This window comes from Macaca thibetana, chromosome 15 (genome assembly GCF_024542745.1).
Source record: "Macaca thibetana thibetana isolate TM-01 chromosome 15, ASM2454274v1, whole genome shotgun sequence".
NCBI classification, from domain to species: domain Eukaryota; kingdom Metazoa; phylum Chordata; class Mammalia; order Primates; family Cercopithecidae; genus Macaca; species Macaca thibetana.
Window position 1 is genome coordinate 80,667,864 of NC_065592.1, and position 26,704 is coordinate 80,694,567.

Genomic DNA, 26,704 nt, shown 5'->3' on the forward strand with positions numbered 1-26,704 from the left:
CCTGCTTCACCCTCCCTGTAGCTGGGATTACAGGTGTGCGCCACCACACCCAGCTAATTTTTCTATTTTTAGTAGAGATGGGATTTCGCCACATTGGCCAGGCTGGTGTCAAACTCCTGGCCTCAAAGTGATCTGCCCACCTTGGCCTCCCAAAGTGCTGGGATTACAGGCATGAGCCACTGTGCCCCTCATTTGTGACCTGTCAATATAAATATGCTCAGTAGTGGGGGGAGAGGTGGGGGGTGAAAAAGGAAATATGTTTAATATTAAGACTTTGGCCTCTTAGTGTAAACTGATATTCAAAAATTTCTTTATAGAACATTTGCTTCTTTGCTTGATCATTTTTCTAATTCTGTACATCTGAAATGCCCAGAATTTGAGTTGTTGTTATAGTCTATTAACATAGAACTTTGGAGTAATAAGATGGGAATTTGTCTGCCTTTTGCCAAGACAAGCATTCATAATCTAACACAGTATTGTTGCCATGAGTATGAGTATGTGATAGACTGTTGAGAATAAACGAAGCAGGCACAGTTGGTCAGTCCTAAGATAAAGGAGATGTTTTTTCTTATATGTTTGTGCATTAAAAAAAAAAAAAAATCTTGAATCTGACCAATGTTTTTTTTTTTCCTTGTAAGAAAATTTAACAAATGTTTGGTAAGCTTCTGGAATCTAAATTTGAAATTATACATTTGTCATTTTCTTTAAACATTTATTCACCTTAACTTTGATTATGGAGAAATCACTATCCTCTGCTGTATTTTTTTTTTTTTTCTGTGCCAGGCTGGAGTGCAGTGGTGCAATCTCGGCTCACTGCAACCTCCGCCTCCGGGGTTCAAGTGATTCTCCTGCCTCAGCCTCCCGAGTAGCTGGGACTATAGGCACGTGCCACCACACCCAGCTAATTTTCGTGTTTTTGGTAGAGACACGGTTTCACCACGTTGGCCACGGCCAGGATGGTCTTGATCTCTTGACCTTGTGATCCGCCTGCCTCAGCCTCCCGCAGTGCTGGGATTACAGGCATGAGCCACCGCGCCCGGCCTGTCCTCTGCTGTTTTCTGAGCTTATGTTAAAATTATAACTCAATCACCAGTCTTTATAAATTTGCTTTTTTATATTTAAACCAAACCTAATGTTAATTGTGATGTTATTCTCACCTGATTTGAATCATTGGATTCAATTAAATAAGTTTAATTATCATTAAATAATTCTAAGAGAAATAATGTCTATTCGGATGTCAGGAATTTTCTTTCTACATGCAGCCTCATTCTGAATGAATGAAATCAAATCATGTGAAGATCAGGGTCCTAGAGTAACTTAATATTTTGTACATTGGTTATTTGACTTCTCGTTTTTATATTACATGTTATATCGGGGAGGGGGAATAAAAGAAATACAAAAATTGCAGAGGTATTTGGAATGTACCTATTTGTTAATTCTATTTGTCATTTCTTTTGTTTCATCTTTTGAGTAATAAACTGCTTGGAAAAGTTTCTGTTCTTTAGCTGATTTTTTTTTAGCTATAAAAATGTATTTGGAAAGCTCATAAATTTCAGGATTGAAAAGATAATTGAAAGTTAAAAAAAAAAAGCTAATTCATTGAAGTAATAACCAAATAATTTTCAATCTTGATTCAACTGTGATTCAAATCTTATACCATTTGCCCACTTCTATGAATTTTATGTATAAAATTTTTTAAGAGTCAGAGATTTTTTTTCTTGATTAATTGGATGTATTTTCACAGAATTTCCAACTGCTCATGTTAGTTTTCTTCCTTTTAGAGTTGATCTCTCTAATGTATTAGATCTTCATGCCTTTGATAGTCTCTCTGGAATAAGGTATGTTTTGTATAATTTGCTTACTTTTATTGTTATGTACCTTTTTTTCCCATAGTTAACGGGAATGATTTGCACAATTGCATCCTTGATTTAAGCTTCCTGCCATTCCTTTGGCGTACAAGACCATTCTTAATGAGATGTGTTCTTGGAAGTTTTACTAATTGGTTGTTTGGAAATCATATTGCATTTCCCTGTAGAAATTATAGTGTAAATGATAGTTAACTTTAGAGGCTAATCGTTAACACTTCTACACTAAACACTATGTATAACACTCTTTCTATGAGAAAATGCATGAAATACATAGAAAAGTTTAGCTTAGGGTTCTCACACAAATAACTCTCTTCACTTTAATAATGGATTAGTTTTCTGCCTTCTGTGGGGAATCTTTTTGGTAAGGGAGAGAAGAAAGATTAGTTATTCTTGTGCATCAGTATCTTTTTCTTTTTTTATTATAGTCTGAACATCTAACATGAGATCTACCCTCTTAACAATTTTTTAAGTGTACAATACAGTATTGCTAACTATGGGCATGAGGATGTGCAGCAGATCTCTGGAACGTTTCACTCTTTATAACTGAAGCTGTATACCCCTTGAATAGCAGCTTCCCATTTCCCTATCTTTGTAGCCCCTGGCATCCACAATTCTACACTCTTTCTGTGGGGTTGACTATTTTAATTACCTGACACAAGTGGAATCATGCATTATTTGTCTTTCTGTGACTGGTTTATTTCACGTAGCATAAAGTCATCAAGGTTCATCCATGTTTTTGCATATGGCAAGGTTTCCTTTTTAAGGCTGAGTAATATTCCATTTTCTACATATACCACATTTACTTTATCCCTTTTTCTGTTAGTGGACATTTAACTTGTTCTCACAGCTTGGCTATTGCAAATAATGCTGCAATGAATATCTCATAAGTCTCATGTATGTCCATATAAGATCATGAACATGGACATCTCTCTGGGCAGTTTGAATTGGTGGGGCAGGTTTGCTTAAGGGTAGGCATGGCGGGTGGCTCTATACTTGAGATTTCTAATTCTCATTCCTATATGTATTTCTTTTCTTTTTTATTTATTTTTTTTTTGAGATGGGGTTCTCTGTCACCCAGGCTGGAGTGCAGTGGCACAAACATAGCTTACTGCAGCCTCGACCTCCTGGGCTCAAGCAATCCTCCCATCTCAGCCTCCTGAGTAGCTGGGACCACAGGCATGTGTCACTATGCTTGACTGTTTTTCTTTTTAATTTTCTGTAAGCATGGGATCTTGCTATATTGCCTAGGCTGGTCTCAAACTCCTGGGCTCAAGTGGTCCTCCTGCCTCAGCCTCCCAAAGTGCTGGGATTACATGTGTGGGCCATCACACCCAGCCTTATATATATATTTCTAATTTTGCCTTAGCCATGCCCTTAAAAGCTAATTCTATTTTCAACTAGTTTTTTTTTTTTTCCACCTTCAGTCTGTAGTATTGTTCACATTTTGAAAACAATACCTACAGTAACCTGTAAGGTAGGACACGATAGTGTTTTATTGGACCCCTTTTACTTTATAAATTGGAAAAATTAAATTTGCATGTAGTTTGTAGAAAAAAAAAAAGAAAGAAAGAAAAAGAAATTGATTGAGATTATTTCAGCAACCAGAAGTCTGGGATAGGCAGTGCAGTTATTCCCCCTTCTCAGTTTGGAAACTGAAGCTCAGAGAGTAAACTTGTCAGTGACAGTGTTATTCAAGAAGTTGTCTTCAGTTGAGAGAGATGTTTTTCACCTGTAGCTCTGGTATTGGAGCAGTACCTTTTTAGACTAAACAAATTATGGCTAAAATTATAAAGGTATTTTCGGGGTACCTGGAAAAAATCAGCATTTTGCTTTTCTAGTTCCTGTTAGTAGGAAGGCAGAAAAGTTTGGTGTACCTGAATTACATGTGAGTTATTTCTATTTTTCTAAAAATTCTTATAAATTATGTAAGGTAAAAATGACCACTTGTTGTTTTATGGTAAATATAGTTATATCCTTTCAAGCCACTGCTGTACAAAGTTGTGAAATCTCCCTGAGCTTTTTTCCCTCACGTCAGCTTCAGGTGTCCAGTATCACTTATGCTTGATAATGATTGTATGAAAATCATTCAGAATTATGCTGTTTTTTCATATGAAACTTTTGTTTTACTAATTTTGAAATGACTGTTCTTCCATTAAACTAATACAGCCCTAAGCATAAATTTGGCTTGTTCATTTAAAAATGGTCCTTTTTTCCCATCTTAGTTCTGGCTTTACTAGGGAGATGGATTGGCTGAGGTTGTCATCTAATTCTGGGAGCTTAAGAGCCTTTGTCTTTTGCTACCATTTCTGAAATAACCAGAAGACTAGTCCATCCTAACTTTTCTCTTGATGATCCTTTTCTTCTTTTTACTTCAAGGCTGCAGCCCTTCATTTGGCTATCAGTAGTGCTTTTTCACTAGTTAGCCATGATCCCTTTCATCCTCCACATCTGGATTAGAACTACTAATTTGATGCTGTGGGCAGTTTTGATAGTTACAGATCCTGTGATACATTTAAATATGTTTACGAGGGGAAAAAATGAAACAATACTGCATGAAATTTGCCTTTCTTTTTTTTTTTTTTTTTCCCTTGGAGACAGAGTCTGGGTCTATTGCCCAGGTTAGAGTGCAGTGGTGCGACGTCGGCACACTGTACCCTCTGCCTCCTGGGCTTAAACCATCTTCCCACCTCAGACTCCTGAGTAGCTGGGACTATAGGCACGCACTGCCATGCCTGGCTAATTTTTTACTTTGGTAGAGAATGGGGTTTTGCTATGTTGCTGAAGCTGATCTTAAACTCCTGGGCTCAAGTGATCTGCCCACATCAGCCTCCCAAAGTAACGGGATTATAGGCATGAGCCACCACACTTGGCCTTTTCTTTTTTTTATATTTATTTAATTATTTTATTTTATTGAGACAGAGTCTCACTCTTGACACCTGGGCTGGAGTGCAGTGGCTGTCATGGCTCTCTGCAGTCCTGAACTCCTGGACTCAAGTGATCCTCCCATCAGCCTCCTGAGTAGCTGGGACTACAGGCTTGCACCACCATGCCTGGCTACTTTTTTTATTTTTACTTTTTTGTAGAGACAGGCTCTCGCTATGTTGCTCAGGCTCATCTTGAACTCCTGGCCTCAAGTGTTCCTCCTACTTGGCCTCTCAAAGTGCGGGGATTATAAGCCTGAGCCACTGAACCCAGCACAATTTGCCTTTCTTAAACTTATTTATCTCTGTTCGGTCTAAGAGCTTGCAAGTTGGTTGTCATTTAATATGTTAAACGCTGAAATATTTTTTAGTTGAAATTTTATTTTTTCCCTTTACATATTGTATCTTTTAGCGCTTTATTTCACTAATAAGAATTAGAGTATGAAATAATTTCCCACCTTGATATTCAGTATATCAATTTTTGTTTTTCCTTTCTACTTCTATCTTTTGCTGTAATTTGCTGTAAGACAGGTGCTTTCATTAAGGCATCCAGTTCTTTATATCATTCCATATTTTTACTTGGGAGAAATAGAAATGTTGCTAATTCCATCTTACTGACAATACCTAAATTATTGTTTCTTATAGAACATAATGGGTTAAATATACAAAACGCTAAACTGTTTGAGATTTTTTACATTTTATGTGTACAGAATTTACATTTTATGTGTGCAGAGACGCAAATTGTTATAAGATTACAAGTTAATGTGTAAGATGATTTCAGATTCGTGAATTTCAGGTTGTGGTAGCTTATGCTTATCCACTAGATTAGTCTTTTAAAAATGTTTATGACAGGGAAAAAATAGAGGGCATGAAATTCTGAGACTTACTGGGAACTAAACTTAAGATGCTCGTTGTTAGATTTTTTTTTTTTTTTTTTTTGCTGCATATGAAGTTTTAGGCAGTCATTGTCCAACAACATTAAATACTGAACATATGGGAAAAGCATATGATTTTTCAAAATGTTTTTCTAAAGTAATCTCATTCTACACTTAAGAGCAGTTATAATGCTTTAGTGACACTTGAAGTAGCTATTTAATGTGATCTCACCACTGTAGAGAAGGCCATTGCATGACTTTTTTGTGTGTGCTTAGCTGCTAAACAGGAGAATCTTTTCCTGAGCAACCAGCTGGGAAGGATTTAATTTGACATTCTCCCTACTAGGACCCCCCAAAGAGACTCATTCCCTCCAATAGTTCCTATAAGTTCTTTCTCTTTCCTAAACTTGCTGTTACTAATTTACCCCTCACTGTTCTTCAAGGCAAAACATCTGCAAGGTTTTAAGTCCTTTCTCCCTCCTGTCCTGTCCCCATCAGTGTTGAAATGTATGCTACAGTTGTTATGGTTGTAATTTGTTATGCCATATTGATCTTCTTGTGCTTTTCATATCAGAACAATGCATTTTTAACATTCTGACTTTCTTTTTCTCTCAATTGGTAACTGACTATATAGAAAATTTATGGATACTATTTGTTTTTTAAATAAGTTCAGGGGAAAACATTGATAAAGGAAAATTTATCCTTTAACTTTCTTTAGGTGCCAGCATTATTTGCACATTAGGAAGCAGGAGAAAATTAAGGAATTCTGAGCAACACTAGAATGGTTATATATATATATTTAAGCTTGTATTAAACCTGTTGGAATGGTAAAGAAATCTACTGACGTATTTAACCACACAAAATAGTGTTGCTAAAAGATTAATTTTTTCTTTATTGTGTGCATATGTATATATATGAATGTGTGTTTTTTTTAAAAGAAATTTTTAAAAAACTTAATCTTCCAGCTTTTCTCTATTGGAATTTGTGAACAACATGTAAAATTGGAATTACAATAGTAAAATAGTCAGTTATGGAAAGTCACTTCATTATCCTTGTGTCACTAAATAATATATAAAGTTAAATCAGAAGTGTATTCATCTCTGAATTTCTAATCAGTGGTTTTTAGTTTGCAGAAAAAACTTCAGCATGTGCCAGGAACACAACCTCACCTTGATCAGGTAAAAAAAAAAAAAAAAAATCTAAATCCAAAATTCCTAATGAATGTTTTTAAAGGACCTCTTTAACTAAATTGGCTATGTTTAGGACTATTTTATTGTAAACTTTTTCTAAAATGGTGTTTTTGAACTATGTTGATAATTTTTGGACTCTTAAATGCTTTTGACATAGTCTAATTCAATTTCTTAACACATAATAGGAATTCATCAAACCAGATTTGTTTTAGAATCTGAGGAAATCATGCTTTCTAGCCTTTCCATTCTGTAGATTACTTAGCATATTGATTAGTTCTGATAGGGATTACTCCTTAAAAGCAGCCTGGGGGTTCTATAGGCAGTCTGTTTTTAAGTATGTTGAATTGTTTAAGGAAAGGTCTGATATAAGCATGGCTTATTTAAATAAAAATTGACTTTGAGTTTCACCTTCAGGTGAAACCAGCTGGGCACTGTAAATTTGAACTTCTGAAGATGTTTTTAATGCTCTAAAATTCTAATCCCTAAGGTAAATATCTAAGATACTAGGAACAAATTAAATATAATTTTACCGTACTTGTGTTTCTGTTAAGCAGATCGTAGATCGTAGAGCTTTAGGATAACTTCTTTGTTCCACTTAAAACCCTGAGGGGTGGAGTGGGGGATGTGTAAGTGAGCAGTGTGCTTAGTCTTCCTTCCTCTGTCTCCAAGTGATCACTCAGTTTTTGAATTGCTGTTGGTTGTAATAGGGCCAAGATAACAGCTACTTGCATTTGTATTCATTTTGGTTCATATTTATGAGCAGGTTTACTACTATGTTTGTGACACCTTTCCCTGTGAAACATTTGTTAATAGGATATTCCTCTTCTCTTATCTTTAAAATGAATAAATGAGAGAAATACAAGTCCTTGGAGATAGAATTTATGGTTAAAAAAAAAAAAACCCAATTCTTTATGATAGTCGATATCTGTCATACAGATGAACATGAAGCACATTTGAGCTTCTGGGTAGAGAACATGATGCCACGAATCATAGGGATGAAAAGATGAAGAAAATGCAGTACTCACTTACCATGAACATTTGGAGCGGTCAATGTCTCCACCCGTAGAATCTCGAATGAACCCCTATTGTGGCAGTTATGATGCCTTGTACTTTGGTTGAAATGCTTTTGCCTTGCATTAGTCTATAAATTCCTTAAATGTAAAATCTTTATTGCTTAGGACAGGGCTTGGTGGATACTCAGTGAATATTTGTTAAAAGAATGAAAAGCTGTGGTTCTCAAATGGGGTGTAAGTCAGAATCACATGTGGAGCTTTTTAAAAAAAATACGATAACTCAGTAGTTCTCACCCCTCAATCTCCAGGATTGGGACTTGGGTATGTGTATATTAATGTATATTTTTAACGTTTTATTATGGAAGATTTCAAATATATAAAAGAGTAAACAGAATAGTAAAGTAAACCCCTTCTGTGCATCACCCAGTTTAAATGGCATCAACATTTAGCTGGTTTTATTTCACCTATCCTCCCAACATTTCTTTTGCCTGGAGTATTTAAAAAAACAAATTTTTTTTAATAGAAAATTTCAAACGTGCATAAGAGTAGAATAGTATAATGAGCCTGTATGTACCTGTTGCCCTTGCTGGAGTGTATGAAAGCAAATTCCAGACATTATGTCATTTTACTACTAAATAGGGCATGTCTATATTTTTGAAGCCTCTGTAGGAGATTCTGATGCACTGTCCTGCTTTAGATAATATAAACATAGGGAAAAATAGTATCACAGGCAAAGGGCTATGGGATTCAGAGGCATGAACAATTTCATTTGGTTCAGTGGATCTGAGGTGTAAGGGAGAAAATGTATCTTTTCCTCGCCTATCACTAGATTAATGGCTGAGATCTCTCTAACAGAAGACCAACTATCAAGAGAAATTTCAACATACCAATTTAGTAAGTTTTACTTGACACAGGAGCCTTCATAAAACATACGTATGTATGTTTTATGCGAGTTATGATATGGAAGAGGATAGTAATGGAGAAGCATAATTAGATAAAACAGTATGATCTAATAATAATAAACTGGGAAGAACTTAGCAAGGCCTATTTGCTCAGATTTTTCTCTGTGACCCTTCACATTCAGACTTAAGGATGTTCTTTTCCTCTGTATATAGAGAGGGCACCTCTTAAATGAGGGTCTTATAAACTGCATCAGCGGAAGGTCAGAAAATCTTTCCTAGGTTTTATGACCTGCTTCAGGAGAGAAGGTGAGAGTGACCTTCCTGGTTCTGCCATTTTCTCAAATACTGAGGTGCCATATTTTGGGATAGCATGTCCTGAACCCCATCAAATGCTCCATGAAGATAGTTTTTTGTTTGTTTGTTTTGGTTTGGTTTATTTCTTTGCATACAGTAAAGCATGCAAATGTGTAATTTTAGTGTACAATTCAATGTTTGGATTTTTTTTTTTTTTTTAAAGACATAGTCTCACTCGAGCTGGAGTCTCACCCAGGCTGGAGTGCAGTGGTGCGACCTTGGCTCGCTGCAACCTCCTCCTTCTAGGTTCAAGCAATTCTTGTGCCTCAGCCTCCCGAGTAGCTGGGATTACAGGCATGCACCAATCACGCCCAGCTAATTTTTTTTTTTTTTTTTTTTAAGTAGAGATGGGGTTTCACCATGTTGGCCAAGCTGGTCTCAAACTCCTGGCTTCAGGTGATCCACCCACTTCGGCCTCCCAAAGGGCTAGGATTACAGGTGTGAGCCACTGTGCCCGGCCTCAATGTATTTTTAAGTATATTTGTACCTATATATCTGTCTATATGCACATTTAAACACATATCCTTCTAACTCCCACTCAAATCAAGATATAAAAGATATCCAAAATTATAAAGAGTTCTTTTTTGCCCCTTCCCAGTCAAAGAAGCGGGGGTAAGTGCTAGTCTGACTTACTTAACAGAAAATAGCCTTGACCTGGTAGGATTTTTTTTGACAGGAAGAAGTAAGGAAAAGAGCAATATGGATGTTTAAAAATGTGAAGGTGAGAATCTTATAGATGAGTAGGTCTCTGGTACAGAAGTCTTAGTGGAGAGTTGGTACTGGAATCCCGGTCTAAGGTATTAGGTTTTAATTTGCTAGACAAAGAGAACTCAAGCTCTGCTGTCTAGGAGTGTTATATAAGCTAGATTGGACTTTAGAGTCAGGAGACCATGTGGGAAGATACTGTGTGATGAAGGCCTGAAACATGTTGTTTACAGTGAGACTAGAAATGGGATAAATCCAGAGCTGTTTCACTGGTAGACTTGCCTGAATATCCTGTCTGACTGAGGATGGATCAGAAAGAAACGAAGCGGTGATGGGAAACAAGCCTAGATTGACTACAGAAACCTAGAAATAGAAAAATTGGGAAGGCAAAGTGATTTGGATGATAATGCCATATATTCAGTTGTCCCTGGTGGCCAGATATTATAGTATAGATATTATACAGGCAAAGAAGAACAGAGGGCTAGAGTGTGAAGGTACAGATTTTGAGTTTAAGCACATTAGGGGGCTTAGTGTTCTGGATGAAGAAAACATATAGAAGTTATTGCATATTAGGTATTATTGTTTGCAAAAGAGTAGAAAATGGAGAAATAACCCAATGGGTTAAAGAAGAAACAGACTAAATAAACAAACCTGAGTAAATTGTTCTTAAATTTTATTTTAGAGACAATTCCTTATTTTGCTTTAGTTTTCTGAATTATTGCCTCACTTTTCTGTTTCTTTCTGTGTCCGTATACATGGAAAAAGGAATTAATTTTAGATTCAAAACAAAAACTGGAAAAAAAAGTCTGCAATGGGTAATACCTGGACATAGTATGTATGTGTTATTAAGGCTCTATCCCTGATTTTTTAATGCAGTTATCTATTTTTCATGGATTCTTTATTTATTCCCCATAAGGAACACCTACCTGGGTTTGGAGAGTGGGAAGGTGGATGAGAAAACCCAAGTGACAAATAATGTTTAGTTTATTATTAGAACCAACTATGAGTTGTGACCCTTATCTTCTGCACTGAGAATTATAGATTTTTTTTTAATTTTTCACATTAGAAATGTGAAAATAGTTTATTGGTGTAGGAAAACATCTAGTTCCAAAATATAGATCACCCTTCTTGAGCCCCATGATGCATTATCTTAATTTTTAAAGCCTTTTTTGCCTCATACTGGAGTTTATTGTACCTCTTAAAAATAGTAAGTCACATACTTAACCTGACAAAAGCGAAAATCATTATAAAAATCTTTAGGCTGGGTGTGGTGGCTCATACTTGTAATCCTAGCACTTTGACAGGCCAAGGTGGGTGGATGGCTTAAAAACCCAGGAGTTGTAGACCAGCTTGGGCAACATAGTGAAACCCCTTTTCTACAAGAAATACAAAAAATTAGCCAGGCATGGTGGCATGTACCTGTAATCCCAGCTACTCAAGAGGCTGAAGTGGGAGGATTGCTTTAGCCTGGGAGTTCAAAGCTGCAGTGAGCCATGATCGTGCCACTGTACTCCAGCCTGGGCAACAGAGTGAGACCCCATCTCAAAAAAAAAATTATTAAATTAAAATCTTTAACAATAAATCTATTTTGAGTCATATTTTGAGACATTCTTAATATAGTTTTCCAACTTGCATTAAAATACATTTTAAACATTTTTGAAGACTAAATTTCTTTTTTTTAAACTGACAGTTAATGTTTCATTCGACAACCTTTTGCTGTATATTTTTATGTGGACTTTTAGTTGTTGTAGTGATTTCGTTAATGAAGAAAGAAAATAATTGTCATTTAAAAATGCATATTATTATTACCTTAAGCTATAAAAATAATTTAAAAATAGAGTATGTTTATTAAGATTTAAAAATAAGTATAGCCATGCACTGCATAACAGTATTTTAGTCAGACTGCATAAGAATAAGATGGAGCTGAAAAATTCCTGTCACACAAATACTTACCATTGTGTTATTATTTCCATACATTTCTCAGTACAGTAAAATGTATGCTGTACAGGTTTGTAGCCTAGGAGCAATAGGCTATATACAGCATAGCTTAGGTGTGTAGTAGGTTATACCATCCAGGTTTGGGTAAGCACACTATCATGTTTGTATAACAACAAAATCGCCCAACAACTCATTTCTCTTTATGTATCCATGACTGTATATTTTTTATTGTGGTAAAAAACACTTAACATGAGACCTACCTTCTTCACAAATTTTTAACGGTACAATACAGTATCATTAACTGTATGTACATTGTTATACAACAGATCTCTAGAACTTTTTCATCTTGCACGACTAAAATTATACCCATTGAATGGCACCTCCTCATTTTCGTCTCCCTCTAGCCCCTGGTAACCACCATTTTACTTTCTGATTTGGTGAGTTTTACTGTTTTAGACACCTGATATTAGTGAATTCATGCAATATTTGTCCTTCTGTGACTGGCTTATTTCACTTAGTGTAATGTCCTCAAGATTCATCCATGTTGTAGCATATGACAGGATGTTTTTTAAGGATACATAATATTTGGTTGTATATATATTACCACATTTATTTTATCCATTCAACTGTCCTGAACATTTAGGTGGTTGTTAGTGTCTTGACTGTTGTGACAAAATAAGTACTTTTAAAAGTCTCACATTTGCAAGTTCAATTTGAACCTTTTTTTAGTTTACTTGTACTTCTCATATCAAGCAAGAAAGCACTTTTCTGCTTTTCCTATTACTAGTAACAGTGGAGATTAAATATCTCATATGTTTTGGGGCGTTCTGGAGCCCCACACATCACCTGTTCCTTTCCATACTGCCACAACTGACACTCTCTGGAAAGTGCCACCTCCCGGCAGCAAGCCAACCGGCACAAAAATAGTGCATTAAACCAGCAAAGCTAAGAACCCTCATAGAGTCCATTTCACCCTCGTACGACCTCCACTGGAACAGGTACTAGTATCCACAGCTGAGAGACCCACAGATGGTTCATATTTCCTGACTGTGCAGACTACCCCCCAGTACCAGCCTGGAGCCTGGTAGACTTGCTGAGTGACTAGATCCAGAAGAGAGATAGTAATCACTACAGCTCGGCTCTCAGGAAGCCACATCCATAGGAAAAGGGGGAGAGTACTACATCAAGGGAACACCCTGTGGGACAAAAGAATCTGAACAACAACCTTCAGCCCTAGACCTTCTCTGTGACAGAGCCTACCCAAATGAGAAGGAACCAGAAAACCAACCCTAGTAGTATGACAAAACAAGGTTCTTTAACACTCCCCAAAAAAATCACACTAGCTCACCAGCAATGGATCCAAACTAAGAAGAAATCCCTGATTTACTTGAAAAAGAATTTACTAGGTTAGTTGTTAAGCTAAGGCACCAGAGAAAGGTGAAGCCCAATGTAAGGATATCAAAAAAATGATACAAGAAGTGAAGGGAGAAATATTCAATGAACTAGATAGTATAAATAAAAAACAAAACTTTAGGAAATAATGGACACACTTATAGAAATATAAAATGCTCTGGAAAGTCTTAGCAATAGAATTGAACAAGTAGAAGAAAGAAATTCAGAACCTGAAGACAAGGTCTTCTAATTAACCCAATTCAATAAAGACAAATAAAAAAGAATAAGAAAATATGAACAAAGCCTTCAAGAAATCTGGGATCATGTTAAATGACCAAACCTAAGAATAACCGGCATTCCTGAGGAAGAATAGAAATCTAAAAGTTTGTAAAATGTATTTGGGGGAATAATTGAGGAAAACTTCCCCAGCCTTGCTAGAGACCTAGGTATCCAAATACAAGAAGAACAAAAAACACCTGGAAATTCATCGCAAAAAGATCATTGCGTAGGCATATAGTCATCAGGTTATCTAAGATGAAAGAGAGCTGTGAAACAAAAGTGCCAGGTAACCTATAAAGGAAAACCTATCAGATTAACAGCACATTTCTCAGCAGAAACCCTGCAAGCTAGAAGGGATTGGAGCCCTGTCTTCAGCCTCCTCAAACAAAACAATTATCAGCCAAGAATTTTGTGTTCAGCAAAACTAAGCTTCATATATGAAGGCAAGATACAGCTTTTTCAGACAAACAGAATTCACCACTACCAAGCCACCAGTACAAGATTGCTAAAAGGAGCTCTAAATCTTGAAACAAATACTGGAAACACATCAAAACAGAACCTCTTTAAAGCATACATATCACAGGACCTAGAAAACAAAAATACAATTAAATAAACAAAAACAAAAACAAAAAAAACAAGGTATACAGGCAACAAATAGCATGATGAATAGAATGGTACCTCACATCTCAATACTAACATTGAATATAAATGGCCTAAATGCTCCACTTAAAAGATACAGAATTGCAGAATGGATAAGAATTCACCAACCATCTATTGCCTTCAAGAGTCTCATAAAGATTCACGTAAACTTAAGGTAAAGGGGTGGACCAAGACATTTCATGCAAATGGACATCAAATGTGAGCAGGAGTAGCTATTCTTATATTAGACAAAACAAACTTTAAAGATAAAAACAGCAGTTTAAAAAGACAAAGAGGGACATTATATAATGATAAAAGGCCTTGTCCAACAGGAAAGTGTCACAATCCTAAACATATATGCACCTAACACTGGAGCTCCCAAATTTATGGAAGAATTACTAATAGACCTAAGAAATGAGACAGACAACAACACAATAATAGTGAGGGATTTTAATACTCCACTGACAGCACTGGACAGGTCATCAAGACAGAAAGTCAACAAAGAAACCATGGATTTAAACTATACTTTGGAACGAATGGAGTTAAAGGATAGATACAGAATATTCCATCCGACAACCACAGAATATACATTCTGTTCAACAGCACATGAACTTTCTCTAAGATAGACAATATGATAGCCAACAAAATGAGCCTCAATAAATTTTAAGAAAATTTAAATTATATCAAGCACTCTCTCAGACCACAGTGGAATAAAACTGGAAATCAACTCCAAAAGGAACCTTCAAAACCATGCAGATACTTGGAGTAACCTGCTTCTGAATTATCATTGGGTCAAAAATGAAATCAAGATGGAAATTTAAAAGTTCCTCAAACTGAATGACAATAGTGACACAACCTATCAACCTCTGGGATACAGCAAAGGTGGTGCTAAAAGGAAAGTCATATCTCTAAATGCCTACATCAGGAAGTTGGAAAGAGCACAGACAATCTAAGGTCACACCTCAAGGAACTACAGAAACAAGAACAAACCCAGCAGAAGAAAGAAGATCAGAGCAGAACTAAATGAAATTGAAACAAACAAACAAAAAAAAAAACAAATCCAAAAGATAAATGAAACAAAAAGCTGGTTATTTGAAAAGATAAATAAAATTGATAGACCATTAACAAGATTAGCCAAGAAGAGAGAAAATCCAAATAAGCTCAATAAGAAATGAAGCGGGAGATATTACAACGGACACTACAGAAATACAAAAGATATTCAAGGCTACTATGAACACCTTTACGCACATAAACTAGAAAACCTAGAAGAGATGGATAAATTCCTGGAAAGATACACCCCTCCTAGCTTATATCAGGAAGAATTACCCTGAACAGACCAGTAACAAGCAGGGAGATTGAAATGGTAATTTAAAAATTACCAACAAAAAAAATGTGCAGGACTAGACGGATTCACAACAAAATTCCACCAGGTATTCAAAGAATTGGTACCAGTCCTAAAGACACTATTCCACGAGAGAGAGAAAGAAGGAATCCTCCCTAAATCATTCTATGAAGCCAGTATCACCCTAATACCAAAACCAGAAAAGGACATAACCAAAGAAGAAAACCACCGACGAATATCCTTGAACATAGATGCTAAAATCCTTAAGAAAATTCTAGCTGACTGATTCTAGCAATGTATCAAAAGGATAATCCACCATGATCAAGGGGTTTCATACCAGGGATGCAGGGATGGTTTAACATACACATACGCATAGTCAAAGCAAGACTAAGCAAAAAGAACAAATCTGGAGGCATCACATTATCTGATTTCAAACTTACACTATAAGGCCATAGTCACCAAAACAACATGGTACTGTTATAAAAATAGGCACATAGACCAATGGAACAGAATAGAGAACCCAGAAATAAACCCAAATACTTACAGCCAACTGATCTTCAACAAAGCAAACAAAAAGGTAAAGTTTGGAAAGGATACCCTTTTCAACAAATGGTGCTGGGTTAATGGGCTAGCCACATGTAGGAGAATGAAACTGGATCCTCATTTTTCACTGTATACAAAAAGCAACTCAAGATAGATTAAAGATTTAAGTCTAATACCTGAACCTATAAAAATTCTAAAAGATACCATTGGAAAAATCCTTCTAGACATTGACTTAGGCAAGGATTTCATGAACCCAAAAGGAAATGCAATAGAAACAAAGATAAATAGCTGGGACTTAATTAAACTAAAGAACTTTTGCACAGCAAAAGGAACAGTCAGCAGAGTAAACAGACAACCCACAGAGAAGGAGAAAATCTTTCTCTTTCTCTCTATATATATATATATCTCTATCTCTCTCTCTCTCTCTGACAAAGAACAAATATCCAGAATCTACAACAAACTCCAGCAAATGAGCAAGAAAACAAACAATCCCATCAAATAGTGGGCTAAGGACATGAATAGACAATTCTCAAAAGAAGATATACAAATGGCCAATAAACATATGAAAAAATGCTCAACATCACTAATGATCAGGGAAATGCAAATCAAAACCGCAGTGTGATACCACCTTATTTCTGCAAGAATGGCCATAAAAAAAAAAAAAAAAAAATAGTAGATGTTGGCATGGATGTGGTGAACAGGGAACACTTCTACACTGCTGGTGGGAATGTAAACTAGTACAACCACTATGGAAAAAAGATTTCTTAAAGAACAAAAGTATGGCCGGGCATGGTGGCTCACGCCTGTAATCCAAGCACTTTGGGAGGCTGAGGCGGGCAGGTCACGAGGTCAGAAGATTGAGACCATCCTGACTAACACGGTGAAACCCTGTCTCTACTAAAAATACAAAAAATTAGCCGGGCGTGGTGGCAGGCACCTGTAGTCCCAGCTACTCAGGAGGCTGAGACGGGAGAATGACGTAAACCTGGGAGGCGGAGCTTGCAGTGAGCGGAGATTGCACCACTGCACTCCAGCCTGGGTGACAGAGCCAGACTCGGTCTCAAAAAAAAAAAAAAAAAAAAAAAGAACTAAAAGTAGAACTACCATTTGATCCAGCAATCCCACTAGTGGGTATCCACCCAGAGGAAAAGAAGTCATTATACGAAAAAGATACATGCACACGCGTGCTTATAGCAGCACAATTGGCAGTTGCAAAAATGTGGAGCCTGACCCAAAGGCCCATCAGTCAACGCGTGGATAAAGAAACTGTGGGGTGTGTGTGTATGTATGTGTGTGTACGTATGTGTGTGTATAGTATGTGTGTGTATATAATATATAATATATATAATATAAATAATATATAAACACACCACAGTTATATATATATGTGTATATATATACACACACACATACATACACACACACACAATGGAATACTCCTCAGCCATAAAAAGGAGTGAATTAATGGCATTTGCAGTGACCTGGGTAAGATTGGAGACTATTATTCTAAGTGAAATAACTCAGGAATGGAAAATCAAACATCGCTATGTTCTCACTCATAAGTGGGAGCTAAGCTATGAGGATGCAAAGGCATAAGAATGACACATTGGACTTTGGGGACCCAGGGGGACAGGGTGAGAAGGGGATAAGGGATAAAAGACTACAAATTGGGTGCAGTGTATACTGCTCAGGTGATGGGTGTACCAAAATCTCAAATCACCACTAAAGAAGTTCACCACCACCACCTGTTCCCCAATAACCTATGGAAAGAAAGAAATGTCTCATGTTTGTGCTTAAATTAGTCTTTAATACTTACCTTTAGCGATTCTCTGAGTTTGGATTATAAAATAGTTTTGCTCTTTTTGTATTTTCTGTTGTAAGCCTATATGATTATGTAATGGTGAGTAAAATTGCTAGGCCAGATATGCAGTTCTAGGAAGTTATGCAAAGCTGTGCTTCAGTGTATTATTTTCTACCTTTTTAAAGTCATTTTGAGCTTGGCTTTTGAGCCTCTGTTTTCCAAGATGGGGTTTATGTTTTTGTAATGTTATGCTTAGCCCTTGTGTATTTTCATCTCTGAGTTTGAAATTTGGGGTTATATTGGCAAAGGGAGGTTTGAGTTTTAATTATGTGACCTGTTAGAGGAAATGTTAAGCTTCTCTTTCTTTAGGGTAGACAGTGAGAGATTTATCAAGATAAAGAAGAAAAATAAATCCTAAAGTTAATATTCAATACATGATGATGTCACCCTTACTAAAGCCAAAGAGGGCATTATCCTATCATTCTCATCACTAAGAACTCTTCTCCTCTTGGCACATGCTTATTCAGTTAAAGATAAGCCAAGCCTTTCTTTTGTTTTTTTTTTTTTAAGAGAACAAATTTACTTTGGTTTTGAGTTTTATTCCTGGCTCTGGGTAGCTTGTTTTTTGACTCTTATTTCCCCCAATTTATAAAATGAAATAGTTATCTTCACTCCCCAGGATTGTTATGAAGAGGAAGTCAAAAGATGAAATGAGGTGACTCAGGCAAAAGTATCTGGCCCTGTGTAGTGAGTACATTGTATGTGTTACATATATTCTTATTGCTGAGAATCCACGAAAGAATGAAATAATGAGGACCCTTTCATCACGGTTTTTGAGTGGGTTTTTAAAAATACAAGGTAGTAGTTTGTGTAAATACTAAACCCATTGGTACCTCTGCAGAATGTAGGAAATGGAGTTGCTAATTCCAAAAAAACAGCACACATGCTGAGGAAAGTATAATACCTAATATATATGGTTTAGGCAATGTAAAATTCCATGAATATGTTCCTTTTCATATTAACATTTGTGATTTAAAAATACATTGATATGACTACAAAGAATTATTATTGATTATTTCCCTTGATTTACAGAGTATTGTTACAATCACATTTGAAGTACCAGGAAATGCAAAGGAAGAACATCTTAATATATTTATTCAGGTGAATGCAATTTTTAACTGATTAATAATTTATCAATGGTTTTGTTACATAGTTGTTGCTATTAGCAATGGTTGGTCCTATTAAAATATGTCACTTGCTACAGAATCTCCTGTGGGAAAAGAATGTGAGAAACAAGGACAATCACTGCATGGAGGTCATAAGGCTGAAGGTACAGTTTACTGTTGTAGACTTTTGAACGAAGTCCTTTTCTTGGCTGTTACAAAAACTGGTTTTAAACAGAAACACTGGTTTTAGTCCAAATCATCTTTGTCTACTTTCATTTTTCTTTATTATATTCATGACTGAAAAGGAGCTTTGGAAATCGCTGCATACGGCATGATTTATTTGCATAGCTTCCTTTAGGGTTGCAGCTAGAACAACCTGTGTGCTTTGAAATGTTACCTTCTGCTCTCTCTGCCCAAGTACAGAGAAATAATGTTGCAAATCTCACTTCTGCTGAACATTATGCTTCCTGATGCATTTAGCAGACACTAAACATTTGTCATACTCTAAACAAAGTTACAAAGGACTAGAAGAATTCTTGTTCTGTGTTTAGAAACCCACTCACATTACTTGAAATTTGGGTTTTTAAGTCATGAACAGTATTTCTTCCAGGAAGCAGTGATTCTAGGTGTATGCTTAACCGTCATCAGTTGAGTGTCTACTCTTGTGTGTTCGCAAGTGTGCACAAAGTTTTTGATATATTAAGAACATTATTTCAAGTAAGTTAATTTCATCCCCATAGGAGCCAGTTTATCAGATAATTCGTTTCTCATTTCTGCAAATCAATACAAAATGAACTTTCATTCAGATAAATATAATAGTTTTTCTTTATTTCACGATTATTCACTGATTGAAACCCATTTCTAAAATGAGTTATTTAATATAACCAAAATCCTTTAACTTCTCAACTTTTCCCACTAAAACTGTGAAACATTATATAAAATCTTTAATCAATAGGATATGATATATATTTCATCATTTTGTTTCAGGTTTTGGTTGTGATAAATAACACTGAAAAACCATCCTAATATATGTACTAACTTTATCATTAGAAAAAGGGATTGTTCAAAAAAAAATCAATATACAGAAACCTTTTTTGAAAATAAAAAATATTAAGAAACTTTTTGTAATTCACAAATAATTGGAATTAAGTAATTTTCTCAGCTTAACAGTTTGTATTTTTTAAGTGAATATCAATAATTCATTAACATTGATGCTCTATTTCTGCTTTTAAGTTTGAACTGAGGCTGATTAATGTTCAGTCAATTCTCCTTTGAGCAGGGATTGGTGTCAATCAAAGACAAACCACAACAAGTGATTGTCCAGGGTGTCCATGAGCTCTATGATCTGGAGGAGACTCCAGTGAGCTGGAAGGATGACACTGAGAGAACAAATCGATTGGTCCTCATTGGTAAGTCACAAAGGATTAACACTTCTAAAACGAAGTGAAAAATATATTTGAAAGGGATATCACGTGCCACTTAAACAGATTAACCATTCAGGTCCTCTTTTATAACTAAATGAGCTTGTGGTCAATGTTTCGTCTTTATCATGTTATAACATTCATAAAACCTTGTTAGGACTTTTGTTCTTTTTCAGTTTTAGAAAAGTGATTAATCCAAGCACCAATGTGGTTTTGATATACTTAACTAGAAAGTTAAGGATAGAATTACTCAATTACTATTCTTTTTGTAAATTTCTAAACACCATAAAGCATTTAATGAACTGCAATTGATAGGTGAACTGTGTCATTTTAATAAGCATAATGTAATCATGTCATATTTCATTTTGTTTGCAGGCAGGAATTTAGATAAGGATATCCTTAAACAGCTATTTATAGCTACTGTGACAGAAACAGAAAAGCGGTGGACAACACATTTCAAAGAAGATCAAGTTTGTACATAACACTAGAAGCATTTATTATCAAAAGGATTGGCTAATAAAAATAAGTTTCTACTGGGTATATTTCAAGCATTTATTTATTACTTCAGTTACGAATTCCAGTATACTTTAAAATGGTATTTTACAGCATACATAAAATGTAGCAAATCAATATTGTAAAACATTTAACATTCATACAATTATATATAATACTTTTTTTTTTTTTAAGAATGGCATTTCACAAAAATATCTTTTGAAATTGACTTTGGAGTTTACATACACTGAATATGAAAGTTTATAATGATGATAAAAACTTTCAACATTATCATTTTTTCTTAGAACTTCAGCTGATTGCAGAGATATAATGATTACATTGTTATTAATTTTTTTAAAAACAAGTAAATGTCACCATTTTATTACATGAAATAAAAGGTTATGAATATTATTGATGTTGATATTGGCCACCTGATCACCTGGCTGAAGGAGTGTTTGTCAGATTTCTCCATTGTAAACTTGCTGTTTTCCCCCATTTCATACTGTGCTCTTTGGAAGGAAATCACTATGCAATGTGCACACTAAAAGAATGAGGAGTTGTAGTGTAATTTCTTGGGAGTGGAGTGTCTACATAATTAATTGAAATATTTCTGCAAGGGACAGTTGTTGCTTTCGCTTTATTAGTTCAATCATTTATGTTTATCAGTGTGGACACATGAATATTTTATACTTTGGGTTACAATTTAATACTACTTTATTTTGTTGCTCAAATTATCCCAGCTTTGGCCATTGGGAACTCTTTCCGTTTTCTCCTTTGACATACCTCCGTCAATGTGGGTTTTGTGTTTTGTTTTTGAGCGCCTCCTTATTTTTCTCCTTTCATTTTTAAATAACCCCAATCCCTATAGACATTGGCGCTAGGAAAACTAACAATACTCCCTTTCCCAGGTCATCCGATTCCTATGCTGATGGAGGAAATGTGCCTCACATGCCGGGGCGCTGGGGAGGAGGCATCTGGGATTTTGTGGTTGAATAAGACACCTGGCCTGGCCCTGCTGGAGCTTAGTTTAGTAGGTCACACAAGCAGTCATTGGTAAATTTGGGATACAAACAAATCTGTTAGGCTCAAACCTGTCTGTCATTTGCCCCTCCAAGCTGCATATAAACTGAGGAGCCTTAAAGGATAGAAACTTCAGGCGTAGCGAAGTTTTAAAAAAAGATTATCAAGAAAACTGTTTTCCAGATTTTATCCTGAAGGCACTAGCTACTTTAAGCTATTTTTTTTATCATATTTTGCGCTTGCAGTTGGCGTTTGATTTCACACTGAACATTCATTGTCATAATTATAGACACTATGTGACAATCAATGGCATAATATTATTTTATGCTGCATTTTTATTAGATGGCACCTCAAAGTTTCCCCAAGTAGGTGGGTTTTAAATTATTAATATATACTGTGGCATAGTATCTTACTTAGTATTTTAATAAGATCCTTATTAATATAACAAATATTAAGTTTTATTCCCCTGTAGTGCTACTTTAGTCTCTGAGCTAATTTTAATGAAGCCAATCTAAAAATCGTGTTACTTCTAAGGATGTCGAGTGAGTGAGTTGAACAATTCTGCTGTCATATTGCCCCTCCCCAGTGCAGATAGTGAATGAGGACCCACTGATTTAAAGGCAACACTACAGCCCCTTCTTGCCTCATTGAAGTCCCAAGTTTTATTATTAAGGTAAAAGCACTTAATGTTGACATTTCTGAAAGAATGAAGAGGCCGGGCGCAGGGGCTCACGCCAGTAATCCCAGCACTTTGGGAGGCCGAGGCGAGCAGATCACGAGGTCAGGAGATCGAGACCATCGTGGCTAACACGGTGAAACCCCATCTCTACTAAAAATACAAAAAATTAGCTGGGCATGGTGGCGGGCGCCTGTAGTCCCAGCTACTCAGGAGGCTGAGGCAGGAGAATGGCATGAACCCGGGAGGCAGATCTTGCAGTGAGCTGAGATCGCACCACTGCACTCCAGCCCCGGCCACAGAGCAAGACTCCGTCCTAAATAAATAAATAAATAAATAAATAAATAAATAAATAACCAACCAACCAACCAACCAAATTAGCCGGGCGTGGTGGGCGGGCGCCTTGGCGGGAGAATGGCGTGAACCCGGGAGGCAGAGCTTGCAGTGATCCTAGATTGTGTCACTGCACTCCAGCCTGGGTGACAGAGCGACTCCATCTCAGGGGAAAAAAGAATGAAGAGCCAGAGCCAGGCATAGTGGCACGCCTGTAGTCCCACCTACTCAGGAGGCTGAGGTGGGAGGATCACTTGAGCTCAGGGATTCAAAGCCAGCCTGCGCAACATAGACCGACCCTGTCTCTAAAAATGAATTGGTTAAAAAGGATGAAGAAAAGAAGGAGGAAAGGGAGAGAGAGAAGCCCTTTTCTTGTATGTGCGTTTCTTGTATGTGCGGCCACTTTGTCAGAACAGGAATTTTCAAACCAGGCCCACACTGGTATGTGTGAAATCAATTAGTTGGTTATGACCATTTTTTTAAAAACAAAATATCAGTGATCACTATAGTGTAAATATATTGTTTTGTGAAACCCATCTTAGATATGTATTATGTCTGTATGTGCAAGATTGTGATATAAAAGCTATTTCTTACTGTGGTTAAATATTCAAAGAAGTTGGAGAACCATTGCTGCAAGGGGACAGAGGACTCCATATGAGCTCTCCTGCCTTGCCTGAATAAACTTACACAATTTAGTGCTGGGACATTTGAACCTTTTCTGAAAATGTGAGTCAGGGAGAGCATCTTGGGGAGGTGGGGAGGAAGATAGAAGGAGCAAAGCAACAATCCCCTGAAGCCCCCTATTCAGCTTGGGCATGTTGTCAGAACCTTAAATATAATTCAGCTCACCATTCTGGGTAAGGACAGACTCTACCAATGAAAATGGGTGATTACCAGCTGTGAAACGCTAAAACATACTTTTTCGGTTACACATTCCTTTACAAACAACCGTGTACATTTCAGCCCCCCGCCCCACCATTTCTTTTCTCCAGGAGGGAAGGCTGCATGTCGAGGTGGTCATCGATTGTTGAGTATCATACTTTTCTACCTCGTTTTTATTTGCGCGGTTTTAAATGTGCCTTAACCCATGCAAAGCCTGGCCAAGATTGCTGAGTATGATACTTTCCTATCTCGTTTTTATTTGTGCGGTTTTAAATGAACCTTAACAGAACCCATGCAAAGGCCGACCAACTGGCTGGCTGCGCGGGATGAGTAGAGCACCTTCCTTGGTGGCAAGTGAGTGCGAGGAGGAGGGGCCTAGGCTTTTCTCTGTCTGGTGTTTGCCCAGAAGACCCTCATCATTGGACTACGTCAGGAGGGAGTGGCACAGCTCCGAGGTAGGGGAAAAGGGTTATAAAGTGGAGAGTCCACCACACATGATCTTGAAGTAGCTTTTATAAAAGGAAAAGTGCATCTTTGCCGGACGTTATTGGAAAGGAGTAGAAACAAGCAGACGAAAACATCCCAAAGGGTAACCACTAGCGTTCCTGCTTCTTGCAACATTCATCTCGGGCCTCCAGCTGAGCCCACCCTAGGCCAGGTGATCGCCCGGCCGCCACATTCCCTGCAACTGAAGCACCTGCTCCTCCATGAACTCGCCAAGAGCTGAGCGCCTTCGCTCCACACCTCAGCGCAGCTTCCGGGACTCCGATCGGGAAGAAGGTAAAATCGATATCCTGGGAGAGGGGGAAGATGAAGACGAGGGGGAGGACGAGAAGGAGGCGAGCCAGTCGTTCCTAGAGCAGTCGCTCCAGCCGGGGCTGCAGGTGGCACGGTGGGGCGGGGGTGCGCTTCCCCGAGAGCACATCGAGGGCGGCGGCGGCCCGAGCGACCCCTCGGAGTTTGGCACCAAGTTCAGGGCACCGCCAAGGTCTGCGGTGGCCTCTGGAGACGCCCCGCAGCCGGCAAAGCCCCCCTACTCGTACATCGCGCTCATCACCATGGCCATCCTGCAAAGCCCGCACAAGCGCCTCACGCTCAGCGGCATCTGCGCCTTCATTAGTGGCCGCTTCCCCTACTACCGCCGCAAGTTCCCCGCCTGGCAGAACAGCATCCGCCACAACCTCTCGCTGAACGACTGCTTCGTCAAGATCCCCCGCGAGCCGGGCCACCCAGGCAAGGGCAACTACTGGAGCCTGGACCCCGCCTCCCAGGACATGTTCGACAATGGCAGCTTTCTCCGGCGTAGGAAGCGTTTCAAGCGCCACCAACTGACCCCGGGAGCCCACCTGCCCCACCCCTTCCCTCTACCTGCTGCACACGCCGCCCTGCACAACCCCCACCCAGGCCCTCTGCTTGGGGCCCCTGCCCCGCCGCAACCTGTCCCGGGGGCCTACCCCACCGCCGCCCCCGGGAGACGCCCGTGCGCTCTGCTGCACCCGCATCCTCTTCGCTACCTACTGCTCTCGGCCCCGACCTATACCGAGGCACCGAAGAAAGCACAAGGCGGGGACCTGGAGACCCCAGGCACCCTTCCCGTGCTACAGCCCTCACTCGGTCCCCAGTCTTGGGAGGAGGGCAAGGGTCTGGCGTCGCGACCGGGAGGCGGATGCATCTCTTTCAGCATTGAGAGTATTATGCAAGGGGTCAGGGGAGGGGGTACAGGGGCTGCGCAGAGTTTGTCCCCGACCGCGTGGAGCTACTGCCACCTGCTCCAGCGACCATCATGCCTGTTGCATCCCCAGGCCGCTGCCCCTTTGCTGCACGTGTCTGCCGCCGCCGCTGCTCGGACAATTTTGCAGCAACAGCAGCAGCATCAGGAGGAGTACTGCGCCAATGGCTGCGCTCCAACCAAGGGCGCGGTGCTGGGCGGGCACCTGTCGGCCGCCTCGGCGCTGCTGAGATATCAGGCAGTGGCAGAGGGCTCTAGGCTGACATCGCTGGCTGCTCCTTTGGGCGGAGAGGGGACCTCACCGGCTTTTTGAGTATCACCCACGCCCAGTTCCCTGGCCAATTCCGCAAGACCCTCCAAGAGCCAGGTGGGAGGGCGGAGCCACCCGCAGCTCCTCACTTCACCTTGTGCGGCCCATACTGGGCTTGTGCATCTGAATCCCGCTGCAGAGCAAACAAGAACTTCTGTTCCCTGCAAAATGGTTAGAAAGAAACAGCTGGATTACGTTCCTCTAAAAACCACCTGAATGTAACCTTCGCAGGGCGTCAAGTCGTTTTTTCTTGCCTTCGGTTGTGGCTTCTACGGCTTTCCCGATTTGCACATTTCCTGGGGGACTATGAAAGTGAGTGGGGTATTTTGTTCTGGCATTAAAAGAAAAGCAAGCAAACAAAAACACAGCTTCCGATGCCAAACATGTTCCCTTCTTTAATTCCTTGGAACTGGAAGTATTATTCCTAAGTCAAGTGCAAAATGCTTCCGCTCTCTGTCTTCCTGATAGGGATGTTTAATGTAAGTAGCATATTAATTTCAGAACATCGATTTCTTATCTACGTGTCTGACGTGCCATCTTTAATGTTAAAATTAAGCCTAGTTATATAGACGAAATAAAATGCTAAGTCACTACACAACACTGTTTATTTTCTGTTACGTCTCATTCTTCCCTTTCTAAATGGAACTTTTTAAAACCCACATTATTTTCTCTCAATTTATTTTCACAATTCATATTTATTATAGATAGCAGAAGTAATCCATGTTAATATGGCCTTAAAAACTTCCAAATATTTGAGGTTGAAAATGTCCTGGGTTTTAAAATAGGAAATTTACTATTTATGAGACTTCCAAAAGAAAAAAATAGGAGGGCATGTAAATATATTCTCCATATATTTTTCATCACCCCCCAACAAGCTGGAAAACAATTTGAGATCAATTTGGAATTTAGTGGC

General features: G+C 38.2%; 2 protein-coding genes across 8 annotated transcripts in view; both read left to right on the forward strand.

The window, feature by feature from the left end:
- LOC126937902 (putative COBW domain-containing protein 7) overlaps positions 1 to 20,889 on the forward strand; it is a 952,477-nt gene extending 931,588 nt beyond the window's left edge. For 4 of the 7 annotated variants that reach the window (XM_050761753.1, XM_050761755.1, XM_050761758.1 and 1 more), the window contains 6 exons: positions 1,782 to 1,838; positions 6,791 to 6,842; positions 18,855 to 18,923; positions 19,027 to 19,092; positions 20,208 to 20,337; positions 20,725 to 20,889. In XM_050761753.1, the coding sequence (XP_050617710.1) occupies positions 1,782 to 1,838; positions 6,791 to 6,842; positions 18,855 to 18,923; positions 19,027 to 19,092; positions 20,208 to 20,337; positions 20,725 to 20,831 (481 nt within the window). In that variant the 3' untranslated portion in view covers positions 20,832 to 20,889. Of the gene's footprint in view, positions 1 to 1,781; positions 1,839 to 6,790; positions 6,843 to 18,441; positions 18,487 to 18,854; positions 18,924 to 19,026; positions 19,093 to 20,207; positions 20,338 to 20,724 lie in introns of those variants that run through there. The other 3 variants (XM_050761754.1, XM_050761756.1, XM_050761757.1) reach the window with 2 other exon arrangements.
- Positions 20,890 to 24,459: 3,570 nt separating this feature from the next.
- Positions 24,460 to 25,739, forward strand: LOC126937901 (forkhead box protein D4-like 1). The gene is made up of 2 exons (XM_050761752.1): positions 24,460 to 25,541; positions 25,595 to 25,739. The coding sequence occupies exons 1-2, from the start codon at positions 24,460 to 24,462 to the stop codon at positions 25,737 to 25,739; spliced, it is 1,227 nt and encodes a 408-aa protein (XP_050617709.1).
- Positions 25,740 to 26,704: the final 965 nt, after the last annotated feature.